We start from the raw sequence: 12,567 nt of genomic DNA on the forward strand, positions 1-12,567 counted from the left end.
TTAGGACATAATACATATGAGATGAGTAATGTAGGGTATGTAAACATTATATTAAGTGGCATTGTTTAAAGTGGCTAGTGGTAATTTTTACATAATTTCCATCAATTCCCATTTTTAAAGTGGCTGGAGTTGGAGTAAAGTGGCTGTTTAACAGTCTGATGGCCTTGAGATAGAAGCTGTTTTCAGTCTCTCGGTCCCTGCTTTGATGCCCTGTACTGACCTCGCCTTCTGGATGATAGGCGGTGACCAGCAGTGGCTCGGGTGGTTGTTGTCCTTGATGATCTTTATGGCCTTCCTGTGACATCGGTTGGTGTAGGTGTCCTGGTGGAGGGCAGGCAGTTTGCCCGGTATGTGTTGTGCAGACCTCACTACCCTCTGGAGAGACTTACGGTTGTGGGTCGTACCAGGCGGTGTACAGCCGCGACAGGATGCTCTCGATTGTGCATCTGTAGAAGTTTGTGAGTGCTTTTGTGACAAGCCGAATTTCTTCAGCCTCCTGAGGTTGAAGAGGCGCCTGCTGCGCCTTCTTCACAACGCTGTCTGTGTGGGTGGACCAACTCAGTTTGTCCGTGATGTGTGTACGCCAAGGAACTTAAAACTTACTACCCTCTCCACTCATGTGAAGGCTCTATACCATCTACTGCATCTTGCCTATGCCGTTCTGTACCATCACTCATTCATATATCTTTATGTACATATTCTTTATCCCTTTACAGTTGTGTGTGTATAAGGTAGTAGTTGTGGAATTGTTAGTTACTCTTTGGTTATTACTGCATTGTTGGAACTAGAAGCACAAGCATTTCGCTACACCCGCATTAACATCTGCTAACCATGTGTATGTGACAAATAAAATTTGATTTGATTTGAAATACCTGATTGTCAAATACCGACCCTTCTACCTCCCAAGGGAGTTTTCAGCTGTTAACATGATCCTTCGTATACATTCCACCCCAGGACAAGAAAAAKAATAAGCTGTCACTTACGAACTGTGCAAGGCTATAAACAAGTGGGAAATCTTTCATCCAGAGACTGCTTTTCTGATTGCCAGAGGATTTTAATTCCGCGTCATTAAGACGCATGATGCCCAACATCCATCAACACACCTCCTTTACCACTAGGGGCGATGGATTCGTAGACCATTGTTATTCTACCMGCAAGCATACAAGGCCCTCCCTCACACACAAGCACACTCTCTCTATCTTTCTCTCATACACACCATGCGTAGTACTTGGTATTCGATTAAGGGTAATGTTGTGGATGTTTGTGTGCTTCTGTATGTTTTTTTTAAATGTTAGTCTAAAAGAAATGTCAGATAATGTCTACATGTTTTTTTTATAGTGGATCAAGTTTATAAATTGCCTKGCTGGGCTGATGAGACAGTGGATTGTGCAGTCAGATGGAACTGAGTAAATAGGCATTTTAACGTCATAGATTTAGCCGGAATAGACATTGTCTGGAATGCGGTTTTAACCAATCAGCATTCAAGATTCAGCATTCACTGTATACATTCTTACATTAAACAAAAATTTAAAGTAAACCATTAGTCTCTCCATGTACACCCTGGAGCAAATCAGGAGAACAGGGACATTTAAAATGTTTTAATGTTTAACATAACTAACAAAATTACATTTAATGAAAATTGACTCTTAATAAGTCCAATATAAACTAATGTATTACACGAGACAAAATTCACAAATTCAACAGCACAATGGCAGAGTCATGTCTTAAGTGTAAAACTAACAATGACTCAATAAGCTATGCCTTCTGGGAATGCTATAAAGTCCAAAATTGAAGGGCAGAGTTAGAAAGTTGGCTGTCAGAAGTAWTACAATGTAAATGTACTTTTAATCTGTCTGTCTGCATATTTCAAGACATGGCATATGAGAGTGCAGTGAGAAACCGATGGGTTGGACAATACTTTTTCTCGTCAATCATCTGGAAAAAACTTGAACTTAAACTGAAAATCAACAAATCCTCTATCGTTAACACAATGGAAAGATCAAATGCTTTATTATCTAAATGTTGAATGTCCGTGGGTGACGGAAAACCCCCAAAATGTTGCGGTTTGAGGCTATGTGATAGAGTAATGCAGGCGCTGGAGATGGTTTGGGCAGATGGGTCTGGGCAGGGGTCATTTTGTGGATGTTTGTGTGCTTATGTATGTTCTTTTTGTATGTGGAAGTTATATATTGTGTAATTTTCTTTTTTTTAATATTACAAAAAATATTTGTTCCAAAGAAGACAATAAGATGAAGAAATGAACATGGTTTCAAATACATACATATAATGAAAGATACTGTAAAGTGTTACCTAAAACATGGAAACAATAGCGATCACAGTTGTTATCAACAATGAGTTTACACACATGAATGTCTCAGTTAAAACCACATCTACAAGAAGTCTATATTAGTTCAAATGATCTCTTCCGCCTTACAGCATGGGGAGGGRGCAGGTATGCTATGCATTCAGATAACATTTGTTACCACGCTAGCGAACAACCAGGGGCCACACCAATACAATGATCATGTTGAATGCCTTGGTTGGTATCATCATCTTGTTAGGAAACCAAATTCAAGGTAAACATTTTAGTCTTTCGTTGTATCCAAATTGTGTATATAATGTTCACATTTTACATATGTATTTTTTATGTATTATAAGTAATGAACGCATGAACGGCACCATTTTGTCTTCTTGTTGGGAAATAATATTGTTGTTTTTGTAGGCCTTCGTGTTTACTGTTACAAAATATTTTATTTGTTTTTCTATCTTATAAACTACATACTTAAACACTACATATGCACACAGATACCAACACAACACAAACAAACACATACACACACACGAACACACACAAAAACATTCATACACACTTTTACACATTTTCTGCTCTGTTCTTTATTTTACTTGTATTATCTATCCTGATGCCTAGTCACGTTACCCTGCCTTCATGTACATATCTACCTCAAATACCTCGTACCCCTGCACATTGCTCTGGTACTCCATGTACAGTTGAAGTCGGAAGTTTACATACACTTAGGTTGGAGTCATTAAAACAAATCTTTCAACAACTCCACAAATTTCTTGTTAACAAACTATAGTTTTGACAAGTCGGTTAGGACATCTACTTTGTAAACAATTGTTGAAAAAAWTATTTGTGTCATGCACAGACAGATTATTTCACTTAAAAGTCACTGTTTTACAATTCCAGTGGGTCAGAAGTTGCATACCACTAAGTTGACTTGCCTTAAACAGCATGGAAAATTCCAGAAAAATATGATTGCTTAAGAAGCTTCTAGTAGGCTAATTGACATAATTTGAGTCAATTGGAGGAGTACCTGTGATGTATTTCAAGGCCTACCTTCAAACTCAGTGCCTCTTTGCTGACAACATGGAAAATCAAAAGAAATCAGCCAAAACCTCAGAAAAAAATTGTAGACCTCCACAAGTCTGGTTTATCCTTGGGAGCAATTTCAAATGCCTGATGGTACCACGTTCATCTGTATAAACACCATGGACCATGCAGCCATCATACCGCTCAGAAAGAGATGCATTCTGTCTCCTAGAGATGAACTACTTTGGTGCGAAAAGTGCAACTCAATCCCAGAACAACAGCAAAGGACCTTGTGAAGATGCTGGAGGAAACAGATACAAAAGTATCTATATCCACAGTAAAATGAGTCCTATATCGACATAACCTGAAAGCCGCTCAGCAAAGAGAAGCCACTGCTCCAAAACCGCCATAAAAAGCCAGACTACGGTTTGCAACTGCACATGGGGACAAGATCGTACTTTTTGGAGAAAAGTCCTTCTGCTGATGAAACAAAAATAAAACTGTTTGCCTAATGACCATCGTTATGTTTGGAGGAGGCTTGCAAGCCTCCTGGGAGGGAGCTTGCAAGCCGACGAACACCATCCCAACCGTGAAGCACTGGGTGGCAGCATCATGTTGTGGGGTGCTTTGCTGCAGGAGACTGGTGCACTTCACAAAATAGAGGCATCATGAGGATAGAAAATTATGTGGATATATTGAAGCAACAGCTCAAGCCTTCAGTCAGGAAGTTAAAGCTTGGTCGCAAAAGGTCTTCCACATGAACAATGACCCCAAGCATACTTCCAAAGTTGTTGCAAAATGGATTAAGGACTGAAAAAAGCTGAAATAAATAATATCTCTCTATTATTCTGACATTTCACATTCTTAAAATAAAGTGGTGATCCTAACTGACCTAAAACAGGGAATTTTTACTCAGATTAAATGTCAGGAATTGTGAAAAACTGAGTTTAAATGTATTTGTCTAAGGTATATGTAAACTTTCGACTTCAACTGTGTGTATATATACAGTGCATTCAGATAGTATTTACACACCTGGACTTTTTCCACATTTTGTTGTGTTACAGCCTTAATGTCAAAGTGGAATTTGTTTTTAGAAATGTTTTGTTGTTCATACAAAATACAAAGCTAAAATGTCTTGTCCATAAGTATTCAACCCCTTTATGGCAAGCCCAAAATATGTTTAGGAATAAAAATGTGTTTAATTAACAAATCGCATAATAAGTTGCATGGACTCATTCGGTGTTCAATAATAGTGGTTAACATGATTTTTGAATGACTACCCAATCTCTGTACCCCACACATACATTCTGCATTGTTGGGATGGGCTGGTAAGCAAGCATTTCACGGAAATGTCTGCAGATGTATTCGGCGCATGTGATAAATACAATTTGATTTGATATTCCCTTTGCAAATTGTAGCTGCTGATAATTTAAAACATAGTATAATGCTTTCGGTCATTTCCTTTGGATTCTTTTATATAAGCAAGAATGGGGAACAAGTGTCACAATGCAAGTTCTAGCATCAAGTCCACTGTGTTCAGATTAATTGAATTTCAGTTCATTCTCATATTTGTCTTTAGGAGAAGATTATGACTGTTTTCCAGAAATTAGAGTGACACGGAACACTGTGTGGAAGGCTTCACCGGGGGATCACCTGAAGATTAACTGTTCTGTTGCTTTCTGTYCCAACTCATTATCATCATCTGTCTCATGGTGTAAATATGATGGAAAAGGGCAATGCGTTGCTGTCAACATTACTSCTCACATTCAAACATGGTGGAGAGATTTGACAGACAGTACAGGGATTTCATTTCTAGTTTTTGTCAACATATCCAATCCAGATTCCGGTCTATACAGGTGTGCATTTGACAGAGGTGTAGGTTATTCCATCAATGTTACCGTCTCAGGTAAGCAGTTCATTAATCACTGTTCCCAGTTTGTWATACATATTGCATCAGTCAAAGGTTATGATGTTAACTTATTTTGTCGGACACAACCCCAGCTTTACTTAGACACCATTGATATTTGATCCGTGAGTGTTGAGTTGGTCACTGGGCACACCACGTCATTTCAAAGTGGAAATGTGGGTAATATTTGGTTGAGATGCTGATCAACGAGATTTCAAACTTTTATTAACCCGCTCAAAAAGATAGCTGGAAGTGTGTTGAATTCCCAAGGTGTTATCATGCKYTTAACCATCTAAAAGCACAACCAAATTCAAAARATATTGGGGGGTTTTTGGTTAGTGCAAGTGATCAATGGTGTTTGAGATTCTGCACATGTTATTATAACAAGCTCTCCACAGACCAGCCACCTTTGCATGTTATCTTTAAGATGCACGCTTTCTGTGATTTACATAAGAAATGTATAGTCACATTGACCTCAAAATGTGGCCGTGGATGTGTTGCTCATTTTAAGGTTGAATAAATACTGATAAATGAGTTTGTAAGATAGCTTTAACTCTAGGCTATTTACTGTTTTACAAAAGTAATATTGAATTGTTTGGTTGACWACRCAACTAAATGGTAACATTTTAAAGGTGATGTGTCTAATGCTTGGATAGTTGTATCCTGTCTCTACTGACCTTACTGAATCCATTAACTTTCTCAACCTTCTGTCTCTGGACTGTGATTACTCATGATTATTAATTATGTTGTTTTTAATTTGCTTGTTATTTGTTGGTGTTGCTGTTGCTGTACAGCCCTTTGACATTTTTGTATATTATGACTCGCACTATAAAAGTAGAATGAATTATTATACATTTTATCTGAGCCACTCGCTTAATCATATTCTTACTTAACTTACTCCTTACTCCTAACTTACTCCTAACTTACTTACTCCTAACTCCTAACTTACTCCTAACCAAAAAAAATTGTTTAGGTGGAGACGTCAATACAACAATTTCTTAACTTATCGACAAGTTGATAGGCTATTTATTGTAATGCAATAGTGATGCTGAATTGTGTTTGGTTGKCAACGCAACCAAATGTCAACACTCGAATGAGATGTATCTTTTCTACCGCTGACTTAGTCTGGCTTTAATTCCAGTTGTCTATAAAAAAAAAAAATCATATGTTGGATTCATGTCTCCATCTTAACGAAAAATCTAAGTTAAAGAATAGGACTAAATCAAATCAAACTTGTAGAAAAAATAAGGATGTGAAGCGCTGCTAAAGGTACACAATAGTAGGTTTTAGTAGACAGAAGGTGCTCTTTGGTAAAATGGGTAAATTGATCATACAAACGAAAGGAGGGCCAAGGCACTTCATATAATTCATTAACATGCCTTTATTTGAATGGCATGTTCAATGGAAACAAAGAGTAAAWACTGTGACGCGTTTTGGCGGCAAGGCCTTCGTCAGGGAGTACAAAGATATAATAGAATGTCCTCTTTTGAAMAGCATTTTCCAATCAACCCTGATTTGAAGAGGGAGTGGTTACAGAATTSACTGGACAACACCCAGTATTTTTCTACCTTTATTTAACTACGCAGTTATGAACAAATTCTTATTGATAATGACGGCCTACCCCGACCAAACCCAGACGGTGCCGCCCTATGGTACTCCCAATCACGGCCAGATGTGATACAGCCTGGAATTGAACCAGGGACTGTAGTGACACCTCTTGTACTGAGATGCAGTGCCTTAGACTGCTGCACCACTCGGGAGCCCAGTGAGTAATACTTTACACATAAAACGTGAAATAGATATGTTCTAACCTTAAATATGACTGGGCAAAGAGGTAGGAATKTATTTAGCCAGGTAGGCCAGTTGAGAACAAGTTCTCATTTACAACTGTGACCTGGCCAAGATAAAGCAAAGCAGAGCGACAGAAACCACAACACAGAGTTACACATGGGATAAACAAACGTACAGTTGGAAGTGGAGAGCCATCTATTTTATAGTAGTACTGAAACRCATCTGAGGTTTTTATCTTTGTTTCCATACAAATAAAGGTATTTTTATTAATTATATGAGTAGTGCATTGRTCCTCCATTTTATTTAAAGTGCATTTAATTTTTKATTTAAATGTATTTAGTACWATTTTTTTACTTYGATTTTTGGATGAGATGGAGACGTGAATCCAACATATTAATTATCAACTTGAAGTTAACATTCGAAATCAACCAAAGCTTGAAACCCTAGGCCTATATGTATTTTTTATTTTTACTTTAACCCTGGGTTGACTTGAAACAAAGCTGTTGATTACTTTCAAATGCTATATTGCCCTAGCCCTATTGATGATATATGACTTATAAAGTATGGTTACATTTATTTTTCTCTCTTAAACCTAAGCTTTGGAATGACTTAGATAGCAACAGTGAATCTATTTAGTTATTAAGAGATCTCTCAACAATCATTCTCACAATAGCACATTGGTAGTAGTCATTTCGGTGCTGACAGGTAGCCTTGTGGTTAGAGAGTTGGGCCGGTAAAGGTTGCTGGATCGAATCCCGAGCTGACAAGATAAAAATCTGTCGTTCTGCCCATGAACGAGACAGTTAACCCATTGTTCGTCGGTAGGCCGTCATTGTAAATAAGAATTTGTTCTCAAACTGACTTGCTTAGTTAAATAAATATAAAGAACACGTATCGAAGCTGGGCTTGGTTTAAAACCCTGGATTAGAGACCACATGATTAGCTGTAGATAGATAGGTGCTGCACAGCCTGGATATAACCATGAAAATCTGACGTTGTTTCAAAGGTACAAATTCAACAGATTTTATACAAGGTTTTCCTATGTTGAAAATTGGTTACTATGATGACATAATTCTGTGATTGAAATTTCACGCTGAAAAAAACATTTCACTTTGATTACTTTTTTCAAATCCAATGCATTTTCAGTTTGTGCCCAGTGGGTGATGAATATGTTCTGTTTAGCAGGCGAGAGGAACCTTGTGGTAGAGCGTGGTGAAGAGAATGAGAATAAGCCGGGGGAAGGTACAGTATGACCCTCTCACTCACTATACTTTCTGTATGACCAAATCACCTTTGCCTACAGCTATTCATTAAAGAATAATGTACTGTTTCAATCTCAGTCACCTCACCAAAACTGCTTTGCTATAATATCATTGATGTTTGATCCATGAGTGAGTGTTCAGTTGGTCAATGATGAATAGGTTCTGTTTAGCAGGATTGAGGAAATTTGTGGTAGAGCATGGTGAAGAGAATGAGAATAAGCAGGGGAGGTATGACATTCCCACTCACTAATTTCTGTCGTGAATACCATTAATGCGAATCAAACGCTATTTATCAAATAATTAACTATTTGTAATTATTACGCAATTGAATTAATAATATAATAATATAACAATTCATTAGGTAGTATTCTGTGGCACCATGGGAGCAGTTTATTTAACGAGTTACCATTTCCCGAATTAACTCAAAATATCAGAATATCTCGATATCATAGCCGTCATCCATCAATCATTTGCTCCCAATTCAGTCTCATTCTGAATGTCGTCATATCCTATAAATCTGCACGAACCCTAGTCTCCATGATGAATCAGCTTACACAAATTGACTTAATTATTTATTTTCTAATGAAATAATCACACAGAAATACATAAACACACACACAGGAWAWWRTTGAAAATTAACATTATCCAATGAAAAGTCCCTAGTGGGCTAAACCATTACGACGGCTTGTTACACAATTTATTTATTTTTTATTTCAAATCAAAATCAAATCAAATTKATTYATATAGCCCTTCTTACATCAGCTGATATCTCAAAGTGCTGTACAGAAACCCAGCCTAAAACCCCAAACAGGTAGGCCAGTTGAGAACAAGTTCTCATTTACAACTGCGACCTGGCCAAGTTTAAGCAAAGCAGTGTGACAAAAACAACACAGAGTTACACATAAACAAACGTACAGTCAATTAACATAAAATAAAAATAAAAATATCTATGTACAGTGTGTGCAAGTGTAGAAGAGTGTGGAGGTAAGGCAATAAATAGGCCATAGAGCCMAAAATAATTACAATTTAGCATTAATACTGGAGTGATAGATGTGCAGATGATGATGTGCAAATAGAGATACTGGGGTGCAAAAGAGCAAGAGGGTAAGTAAAAATTTGGGGATGAGGTAGTTGGGTGTGCTATTTACAGATTGGCTGTGTACAGGTACGGTGATGGGTAAGCTGCTCTGACAGCTGATGCTTAAAGTTAGAGATGGAGATAAAAGACTCCAGCTTCAGTGATTTTTGCAATTCGTTCCAGTCATTGGCAGCAGRGAGCTGGAAGGAAAGGYGGCCAAAGGAATTGTTGGCTTTGGGGATGACCAGTGCAATATATCTGCTGGAGCGCGTGCTACTGGTGGGTGTTGCTATGGTGACCAGTGAGCTGAGATAAGGCGGKGCTTTACCTAGTAAAGACTTTTAGATGACCTGGAGCCAGTGGGTTTGGCGACGGATATGTAGTGAGGGCCAGCCAACGAGGGCATACAGGTCGCAGTGGTGGGTAGTATGTGGGGCTTTGGTGATAAAACGGATGGCACTATGATAGACTACATCCAGTTTGCTGAGTAGAGTGTTGGGGGCTATTTTCTAAATGACATCGCCGAAGTCAAGGATCGGGTAGGATAGTCAGTTTTACGAGGGTATGTTTGGCAGCATGAGTGAAGAAGGCTTTGTTGCGAAATAGGAAGCCGATTCTAGATGTAATTTTGGATTGGAGATGCTTTATGTGAGTCTGGAAGGAGAGTTTACAATCTAAGCAGACACCTAGGTATTTGTAGTTGTCCACATATTCTAGGTCAGAACCGTCCAGAGTAGTGATGCTAGTCGGGCGGGAGGGTGTGGGCAGCAGTCGGTTGAAGAACATGCACTTAGTTTTACTAGCATTTAAAAACTGTTGGAGGCCACGGAAGGAGTGTTGTGTTGGCGTTGATGCTCGTTTGGAGGTTTGTTAGCACAGATGTATACAGAATTGTGTCGTCTGCATAGAAGTGGATCAGAGAATCACCAGCAGCAAGAGCGGCATCATTGATATATAYAAAGAAAAGAGTCAGCCGGAGAACTTAACCCTGTGGCACCCCCATAGAGACTGACAGAGGTCCAGACAACAGGCCCTCCGATTTGACACACTGATCTCTATCTGAGAAGTASTTGGTGAACCAGGCAAGGCAKTCATTTGAGGKTATCTATTCTAAACAAACAGAGCTAAGGACAAGGCCCGCTGAACACAGTGGTACACCTCTGGAAGATCCGTTATAACAGACACAACTAGAGACATTCTTTCGACTGACTCCTGTCGTGGCAATTTCCTGTATTACCAAATGATGAGAGAGCAAACCACACACCAGTGGTTAAACTTATACTTAAACTTCACCTTTAATAATAATTAAGCTTTTGCAATAGCATTTGACTTTCAACATTTCAGTATCTCGAATGAAAAGTTGAGAGTGGTCAACATAATGGCAACTGAGATCGTTTATAGCAAAGATCCACCCCCTAGTCGACATGACAAACCAMAGATAATAGGAACTGTTCACAAAGAAAGACTTTTACTTGAGAGAGGAGTATCCCATAGCCAGACAGCATTCGCTATAAATTATCGTTCAGTTTGGTCTCTAAAACGAGGTTCTAATCTCGTTCTTGGTATCAAAACATTACCTCATCCAATGGCATATATCAACTGTCAATTCTAGATACTCCCATCTCAAATACAACCCCTCCTGGACAAGCTCACGKAGGGGCGTGAGCCTCTAGGTCATATACTAGGTCAAGAGAAGGGCAACATCAGAGGGGACATACAATGGTTCCAGACACTGCTATACTCCTCCCCCCAATGGGAAAAGGAGGGAGTGACTGGTGTACAGACAGACCAGTTCGTTATGTGGAGATAACTAACTGGTTCCCCATTAATCACGCCATCCCTTCACATGGTTTAGGAATAGTTACAGACACATTCCCATAAGAAGACAATGTTCCATTCTGTCCTCCTCCCCTTCTGATATTCTGCATAGCACCACATGGTTTAACAGATACATTCACATATGAAGACAAGCCTGACCTCTCCCCTCTCTGGGCCCCAAGTGTCTGGGCCCCAAGTGTCTGAGCCCTAGTTGAGAAGGGATAACTACAACTGCCAACCCTATAGTCCAAAGGGAAACATTCWAATGACAAGTATCTCACAAGCATATTATGAAAATAAAACATCTTATCTATGTTACCCAACTAATTCTGATTCATCCCCAACACTCCCCAGGAAATGGACGGGGCGATTTCAACAGAGTAAGAAGATAAAGACATAGAAGCGTAAATATTTACATTGCATTTCCAAATCCGAGTGAGTGGTTGTTAGGGTGAGGGGGTGGGGAAAGAAAGAGARGGAGARGGGGAGACAAAGGAATTCAACTATCGTWCATRCAGTTYAATAATGAGCTCATCGYAAATGTGGATATTTAGCACTCTAACAACCACTCATTCGAATTTAGAAATGCAATGTACATATTTACGCTTGTATGTCTTTGTCTTCTTACTCTGTTGAAAACGCCCTGTCCATTTCCTGGGAAGTCAGTTGACAGAAAGTCTGGTTGTGTYTATTTAGAACGGATCTTCCAGAGGTGTACCAAACTGTTTTCCGGGGGCCTTGTCCTTCGCTCTGATTGTTTAGAATAGATACCCTAGAGATACCTATAGTGGTGAGAGGAAATTGTTCTTTGTCTCTCGTCTTCGGTCGAGTGTTCTGGGCTAACAGCGCATAAACAGCTGCAGAATGTTCCTGTGTAGTCTTCTGTGTAGAGTTTCAGAGCCTTACCATTTTCTGGTATTGTAGTCTTTAAACCATTTCGTAACGTATTCAGCTCGCGCTGCACATATACTGGTCTTTAGTTTTAAACCATTTCGTAACATTCAGCTCATGCTGTCTGTCACGCTGGTCTGATATAGTCTAACCATTCGTGACGTCCGTCTCAACACTGTCCGCCTGCTTGGTTTAATATGTTAATTATTTAGGTGTCCTTTATAAGCACTCTGGCAAAAAGGGTGTTCCATCCTGACTGGGTAAAACTTTACATGAAAAACAATTATCTAATTTGGAAGGCTAAAATCACATTTCATCTTCTAACAAATTGGTTCATATTAAATCATATCAGTTTTACAACATTTAAATGTAAATCTGATAACTGGGACGTATACATTTGTAGAGTTACCGTTATTTGGTTATACAGTCCTTAATGATATCACAAAACACCAACTGATTTGACATGATTATAGTTTAGTGCCCCACCAAC

General features: G+C 38.9%; 1 protein-coding gene across 1 annotated transcript in view; it reads left to right on the top strand.

Moving 5' to 3' along the window:
• Positions 1–2,497: 2,497 nt before the first annotated feature.
• The window catches only part of LOC111971120 (B- and T-lymphocyte attenuator-like), a 13,446-nt gene continuing 3,376 nt past the window's right edge, over positions 2,498–12,567 (top strand). The window contains exons 1-3 of the mRNA XM_070445855.1: positions 2,498–2,576; positions 4,911–5,237; positions 8,214–8,270. Coding sequence (XP_070301956.1) covers positions 2,519–2,576; positions 4,911–5,237; positions 8,214–8,270 — 442 coding nt within the window. The 5' untranslated portion in view covers positions 2,498–2,518. The remainder of the gene's footprint in view (positions 2,577–4,910; positions 5,238–8,213; positions 8,271–12,567) is intronic.

The sequence above is a fragment of the Salvelinus sp. IW2-2015 genome, linkage group LG12 (assembly GCF_002910315.2).
Source record: "Salvelinus sp. IW2-2015 linkage group LG12, ASM291031v2, whole genome shotgun sequence".
Classification (NCBI taxonomy): Eukaryota; Metazoa; Chordata; class Actinopteri; order Salmoniformes; family Salmonidae; genus Salvelinus; species Salvelinus sp. IW2-2015.